At 43.2% G+C, this 8,137-nt stretch overlaps 1 protein-coding gene across 1 annotated transcript; it reads right to left on the bottom strand.

Moving 5' to 3' along the window:
- Nucleotides 1–966: 966 nt before the first annotated feature.
- Nucleotides 967–4,401, bottom strand: LOC139584043 (hyaluronidase-like). Its single transcript, XM_071415578.1, has 3 exons — nt 3,467–4,401; nt 2,652–2,741; nt 967–1,577 (listed from the first exon to the last, which is right to left on the bottom strand). The coding sequence occupies exons 1-3, from the start codon at nt 4,394–4,396 to the stop codon at nt 1,119–1,121; spliced, it is 1,479 nt and encodes a 492-aa protein (XP_071271679.1). The 5' UTR covers nt 4,397–4,401; the 3' UTR covers nt 967–1,118.
- Between the last annotated feature and the right edge of the window lie 3,736 nt (nt 4,402–8,137).

Genomic DNA, 8,137 nt, shown 5'->3' with positions numbered 1-8,137 from the left:
CAGCATAGCTGACCGAAGTTGTAAATATAGAAAGAAGGAGATGCCTGGAAATGTGTTTTTCAAATCTTGGACTGTTCTGAAACCATTATGTGCCAAATAGAAGTTGTATGAGCAACAATAGGACCAAAGCGTAGTTTACATTGTTTAAGGGATATATCAGTGAACCAATTTAGGATGGGGCGAAATGTCAGTGCCTGGAAATACAATTTAAAGTTTGGTACGTATAGTCCTCCTACGTCTTTCCCTCTTTGTAAATTTGTAAATGTTTTATTTTTATCCTGGATCCTTACCTTCCCATATACATTTTGAAACCACACTATGAATGTTATCCCAGTAGCCAGAAGGGGGAGACATGGGATGCATTGACCTACAGAAATTCATCTGTGGCAATATATTCATTTTGACAATAGATATTCTGCCAGTGAAAGCAATTGGGATGTTAGTCTATCTACTGGGGTCAGATTGAATTGATTTAAGCATTCTGTTATAGTTTCTGGCAATTGATGACAGGCAGGAAATATATCTAGTTCCAAATATTTAAAATTCAAAGGATTGGGGCAGATTTTTCAGAACCTATTCAATTGAATCCAGACATTTACATTTACATTTAAGTCATTTAGCAGACGCTCTTATCCAGAGCGAATTGCTGAAGTTTGTTCGGAGATGTTTTTGGAACATCATGTCATAATGTCACACTACCACTTTATGAGACCATTGTAGGACTATTCCCTTCTTGTTGGTGTGGTTGTTTTGAATAACATTTCCATCAAAACCAGCAGAACGTTCCAGTAATGTTTCCACACAACCACTATTTCATCCACATTTTGTTGCGCCAGTAAGTTCTGAGAACATTACCGCAATGTTGTGTTATTATATTCCTTGGCAACCTAATGTGAACCTTAGGGGAATGTTCTGTGGTAGTTTTTACAGATGTTGTGCACAACAATTTAGTGAATGTTAGGAGCACATTCCAATAATATTTAATTTGAAACATTTTCTTATAAAAAATATTTGGTGGTAAAAAATGTTTGTGGGATGTTATCATCCTAATGTTAGCTAGACCTTAATAGGAATGTTATTTAATGTCCTGGGAATGTTCCCAGTTTGCTGGGTAGTCTCTACAGTATCAAACACTTGATGATGAGGCAGAGACCAAGGAACATGATGACACACAGACAGGAGAAGTGAAGTGACAGGATGACCAGTATGTCCCCTAGCAGGCTGTTGTCCCTGGGTCGGGGCATGGGAGGGAGCGGTGGCATCTGGGGCATTTCGCAGTAGACCCCCGTCCAGCCCTGGTAGCACTGGCAGGTAAACTTGTGCTTCATGTCCAGGATGTCGTGGTTGTTAAGATGGCCGCTCACGTGGAAGCGGGGCCCCCGGGGGCCCAGGTTGCGGCGAATGTGGAAGAAGCGGGGGTTGAGGTGGAGGTAGGCCCCTGAGTCGAGGCTCTTCCTCACACACTTGCCGTTCTTCTTGCACAGGGCTTTGCTGCACAGCTTGGCGGCTGAGGTGACGTTGATGACATAGTGGCCTAAAGGGCCATCAATATACTTCTTCACGGTCAGGCAGTTTCTCTGGAGGTGCACATAGACAGGCAGAGGCACAAACACAATGTGATGCACAGCATAAATACACAGCATAAGTATTGGTGTCTGTGAAAGTATAGCTAAAAATAGGTCTGCAGTTCACTGGGAATAATAGTTCCGTTGAATGAACCTTCCTTATGTCACCCACAGTATGTTCATTTACTTGACTTGCTTTTCTTTTTTTCTCTCCATTTTATTTCCTCTAAAACTGGAATGGAGGGAATCAAGGCTTGAAATGTTCAATCTAATACACAGGATGAGCTTGGTAAAACATATTGGGTCAATTGCAACCAACATGCAGAACTTAATGTGCAGCTGCAGGTTAGCGCTGGATTTCCTAAAATGCTACTAATGAGAGATTACATGCACCAGCGTGTTAAAACAAACTTGCTTGCAACCGAAAACCGACAAGAATAAACCAGCAGATCAGTTCATCTCCCATTGTTACTGTGTCAAACAAGTTAGATAGCAGACATCTTCGTCTAGGTTCTCAACTCCTGGCCCCAATGAAATAGCAACCAATCACCGGCTGACAAAATTTAATGACCGCCATAGCCCTAATCAGGAACATTGAAAATAGCACGGCTAGTAATGAATCCAAAATAATTATTGTAAGAATATAGACCCAGTGAATTGTAAGAAACTCTATAGGAGTATAGTGCAGTACAGTACAGCACAGTAGAGTACAGTACAGTACAGTAGAATATAGTTCAGTACAGCACAGTACAGTAGAGTACCATACTGTACTTTACTGTACTCCACTGTACTGTACTATACTCTACTTTCCTGTGCTGTACTGTACTTTACTCTACGCAAGTGTAGTGTACAGTAGAGTACAGTAAAGTACAATACAGTACATTATAGACTTCTATGTTTGGATCACATTAGAATATCAATTGTGATTTGACATACCTTGATAAGACTATCATTTTATGAACATGATTAGTTGAAATCACGTGTTTCCAGGCAGGAAAAAACTGTGCCCCACTGTTGGTCCTCAGATCCGGGATTAATAAATAAAAACAATCATATCGCACATAGTTTTCTGTGTAATTTCTTTACCTGAGTTCGAGCATATTCTGAGGAGCCCCAAAGTACCACTCCTGACGCCCCAAGAGCTGCACTCTCTCCAATAGTGTGCACCAGGTCACTCTAGGAGAGACATAATAAAAGATGTAACACTGCAAACACAGTCTCCCCTTCAGGTCAAAGTGAGGTGAATACTTGACCTGCTCCAGTGATCAATGTTGACTGGTACATTCTCATGTTTTACCCCCTGAAACTCAAAATAGAGATCATGGCCCAATCCAGAATAAGCCCTATATCCCCTCTCTATAGGTACTTTAATACACCTGAAATGTTAAAATACTTTAGGTAAACAATATTCCACCCAGGCAATCAGAGGGCAAGGTAGAAATGCTGTAACTATCCAGTTATTTCATATCTACTCAAGTGCCTATAGGGGTTAAGGGCTAGGGGATGTTTCTGGATTGAGCCCATGTGTTGTAAATCAATTAAAGGTCATGTGAGATTTCATAGCTGAGACTAAACAATCCACTCATCACTCTGTGACAGTTCCAGAAGCTTCTGGGAGATTAATAGCATTTTATCCACCACAATGACTAGGGGGCAGAACATGGCGGGAGACAAGACAAGTGACTTAACAGAAAAATGCAGAGGTTAGGTAGTTTATCACAATAACTGAAAGGCAATACAAACCTTGCACAATTTATAAAAAGCGCTAACTTCTTAAAAAGCGCAAAAAAATGTGTTGGAATATTTGGCACTGTTCTAACACTATTATTTTCACTCTTGAACCAACAGCAACAGCAGTTATCAGTTGCCCAACATCACCAGTTATTAGTAATCCTTCTCACCTCTGAGAGGACTGTGAAGGTGTAGGCATAGAAGGGTCTAGAGTAGACGAACACAGGCAGCGTGAAGTCGGTGCGTGCGATGGAGGCAATCCTCATGGCCTCTTTGACGCGGTAGTGGACAAACTTGACGGTGTTGGCCGAGGACTTGAGTTCGTAGTCTAGGTACACGGAGGGGTAGAGAGCTGTGCTCTCCCTCCAAAGCCACATCAGATGGTCATTACGGACATGCTCCACGTTGGGGCATTCACCTGTGTAGCGGTGCGGGTGCGTCTTGTAGCCATAGTTGTAGCAGTCGGGGAACAAGTAGAAGCCCCAGAGTCCGTCAGGTCGTCGACTTTCGGCCAACAGTAGAGTATTGTTCATAAAGGCCTGTCCAGCCCTCTCAAAGGCCTCCTTGGCCTCATTCTCCACCTTGCTCTCAGGCCAATTTGGATGGAGCTTCCGGATCTGCTCCTTGGACTTGTTGCGGTAGATGTCCTTTGAGCCCCAGTTGCGCACCCACTGGGGCCTCCAGTTCTCCCAGTCAATGACACCCAGGCCTCGGAAGTCCTTGTGAGGGATGAGCTTGTCGATGTCGGCCCTGGCCTTGCTCAGGTGCTTGGACAGGCTCTGGTTCTGGGGCAGGCCCCCGTTGATGGGGTTCCCAGAGCTGGCGTAGTAAGGATAATAGCCCAGGTGGCTATGGTAGAAGATGGTGACATTGGGCCCGCTAAGGGTCTCGTTGAGGTTGGCCACGATGTCAAAGACGCTGAGGTCCAGGTCCACCTTGAAGCGAAGGCGGCAGGACTCTGTGGGGGCGTTCCACACTACGATGAAGGGCCGATGAGGGATAAGAGGAGCCTGGGCCTGCTTCATCTGCTCACCACCGGCCCCTTCTCTGACCCCAATCCACAACACTACCACCAGCAGACAGCGGCGAATCAGCGCCATCGCCCTAGACTCTTAGTCGTCCTATCCCAACATGAAAAGGAAAAAGAACAGGATAGAAATCACCACATCTTTTTGCGGAAAAAAAGTAAACACATCATGGGCTTCAGTAGGCAGGGATAATCAAGGCTGGAAAGGACATGTGAGTGAGGGTCAATGAGCTGCACTGCTCTAGATTGCACACACTGTACAATGGTCCTCTATTCTTCTCAGAGAAAGGTGCCATTTGACTGGATGTGCTCCTGTCAAGATCTATCAAGTCTGCCGGGCTTAGTTTGTCATATTTTCCTAACAAAGACGTTTTGAGTTGGCCTTCGTTAATGTGACCACGATGAAGATATTTACATATCAGAGCGGGACTTAATGAGAAATGTTGCGTCTGTTGTTTTAACAATGATTCCCATCCATCACCAGGCACACACACACACACACACACACACACACACACACACACACACACACACACACACACACACACACACACACACACACACACACACACACACACACACACACACACACACACACACACACACACACACACGCTCACTCTTTTCAGGATAACTCTTTCCAGATTCTTGTGTAAGATGCCCCCACACCTAATTGCAATTAGTGCCTTTTTCCGAGTCCAGGGAGAAACCATGACCCCACTCTCAGAATACATGGCCACTGACGTTGTCTTCAATAGAGCATGGAAAATCGGCCATAATTTTAATCCACCGCTGATGGGATTGCGATTGCTTCATTTATTTAATAATTCCTTCACTTCTAGGAGAGCATCCTTGTCTGTATACTGTATATGCAATAGGTACGTTGTATGGTGTAATGATAATAATCTAGATAGATTTCAGTATCTTTTTGACCAATATCTGATTCTTGGAGGTTTTATAACCTGTTTAACACCAGAAAGAACAATATGGTTGTTCTTGTACAGTAATCCTTGTCAAAGACAAACAGTCCGTGGTGAAGTCTCTCAGGCCGTCCTCAAACCATAAATAGTCCCAGTGCCTCCAAGAACACCACTCGCCCTGGCCACTAAAAAGACCCCCAAAAAAACAATGTCTGAGCTCAAACAGACAAAAGACTTCACATTTGATGTCATGTTTTTCCTCAAAAAGACACAACTGAACTCAAACCGGAGCCAAGTCTCCTGACTGGGCTGATTGACTCCAGATGAACGTACCAGCGGTGAACTTTAAGAATGGAAGCTAACCCTTCTCTCAAACCTTCAATGACCTGACAAGTAAATTATCCTAATCACTCAATCAGTCAATGTACAAACGTTATATTATAAATGATCCTTTATTAGTGTGATTACTTAGTAATACTGACAGTTGTGTCTTGTGTCATCGCTAGCTTTCAGTTCTTAGAACTGTTCATAGAACTTTCATACTTTGACATATGAACTGTCATTTTGCTAACCGTGCATTGTAATTCATCAAACATTTTATTTTCCTTCCCATAAAATGCCGGGAGCAGCTAAAATGAAATAAGTCCCTTGCCGATAGTTTGTGGTAGGAAAAATAAATATATCTTTGGCATTATCATCGCCATGTATGTGCAATTGACATAAATATGTTGGTCATCAATATACACTGAGTGTACAAAACATTAGGAACACCTTTCCATGATATAGACTGACCATGTGAATCCAGGTGAAAGCTACAATCCCTTATTTATGTCACTTGTTAAATCCACTTCAATCAGTGTAGATCAGTGGTTCCCAAACGTTTTATAGTCCCGTACCCCTTCAAACATTCAACTGCCAGCTGTGTACCCCCTCTAGCACCAGGATCAGCTCACTCTCAAATGTTGTTTTTTGCCATCACTGTAAGCCTGCCACACACACACTATATGACACATTTATTAAACATAAGAATGATTGTCAGTTTGTCACAACCCGGCTCGTGGGAAGTGACAAAGAGCTCTTATAGGACCAGGGTACAAATAATAATATAATAATAATCAATAATTTTGCTCTTTATTTAGCCATCTTACATATAAAACTTTATTTGTTCATCAGAAATGGTGAATAACTCACCACGGGTTGATGAGAAGGGTGTGCTTGAAAGGATGAACATAACTCTACAGTGTTGGGTTGTATTGGAGAGAGTCTCAGTCTTAAATCATGTTCCACACACAGTCTGTGCCTGTATTTAGTTTTCATGCTAGTGAGGGCCGAGAATCCACTCTCACATAGGTACGTGGTGGCAAAGGCCATCAGTGTCTTAACAGCGCGATTTGCCAAGGCAGGATGCTCTGAGCGCAGCCCTATCCAGAAATCTGGCAGTGGCTTCTGATTACATTCCATTTTCACAGAACCGCTTGTTGCAATTTCGACGAGACTCTCTTGTTCAGATATCGGTAAGTGGACTGGAGGTAAGTCATGAAAGGGATAACGAATCCAGTTGTTTGTGTCATCCGTTTCGGGAAAGTACCTGCATAACTGCGCATCCAACTCACTCAGGTGCTATATCACATTTAAGCTTGAGTTCATTTGCACACAAAAAAATCGTACAATGATGGAAAGACATGTGTGTTGTCCTTGTCAATGCAGACAGAGAAGAGCTCCAAGTTCTTAATCATAGCCTCAATGTTGTCCCGCATATTGAATATAGTTGCGGAGAGTCCCTGTAATCCTAGATTCAGATCATTCAGGCGAGAAAAAGCATCACCCAGATAGGCCAGTCATGCAAGCGGTCTGACAAGTGAAAATGATGGTCAGTAAAGAAAACTTTAAGCTCGTCTCTCAATTTTAAAAAAAACGTGTCAATACTTTAACCAGCGCACTTCTGTATGTTGTAAAAGCGTTACATGGTCGCTGCCCATATCATTGCATAGTGCAGAAAATACACGAGAGTTCAGGGGCCGTGCTTTAACTAAGTTAACCGTTTTCACTGTAGTGTCCAAAACATCTTTCAAGCTGTCAGGCATTCCTTTGGCAGCAAGAGCCTCTTGGTGGATGCTGCGGTGTACCCAAGTGGTGTCGGGCGCAACTGCTTGCACGCGCGTTACCACTCCACTATGTCTCCATGTCATGGCTTTTGCGCAATCAGTACAGATACCAACACATCTTGACCACCAAAGTCCATTTGATGGCACAAAGCTGTCCAGTCCTTAAAAAATATCATCTCCTGTTGTCCTGGTTTCCTGTGGTTTGCAAAAGAGGATGTCTTCCTTAATTGACTCCCCATAAACGTAACGGACATATACCAGTGCTGTGCCAGGCCCTCCACGTCTGTGGACTCGTCCAGCTGTAACGCATAGAATTCTCTGGCTTGTATGCGAAGCAGTAATTGTTTCAAAACATCTCCTGCCATGTCACTGATGCGTCGTGAAACAGTGTTGTTTGATGAAGGCATTGTCTGTATAGTTTGCCTTTTACCCCAGCATTGTCTCAGCCATATCCGCAGCAGCAGGAAGAATTAAGTCCTCCACAATAGTTTGTGGCTTGCCTGTCCAAGCCAAACGGTAGCTCACCATATAAGACGCTTCTAGCCCCTTCTTATTAATGGTAACTGTTGCTTTTATGCATGTCTTACTACTCAAAAGTTGTCTTAATTCTCACTCAAAAAACTCCTGTGGCTTATTTTTCAAGTTGGCATGTTTTGTTTCTAAATGTCTGCGCAAGAGTGAAGGTTTCATTGAGTTGTGAGATAGTACTTTTGCACATATAACACACTGTGGCTGAGGAAAGGCACTTGTCCCAATATAAGTAAACCCCAAACCAATGTAGTTCTCATC

The sequence above is a fragment of the Salvelinus alpinus genome, chromosome 9 (genome assembly GCF_045679555.1).
Source record: "Salvelinus alpinus chromosome 9, SLU_Salpinus.1, whole genome shotgun sequence".
Classification (NCBI taxonomy): domain Eukaryota; kingdom Metazoa; phylum Chordata; class Actinopteri; order Salmoniformes; family Salmonidae; genus Salvelinus; species Salvelinus alpinus.
This window is presented reverse-complemented; position numbering and strand designations above follow the sequence as displayed.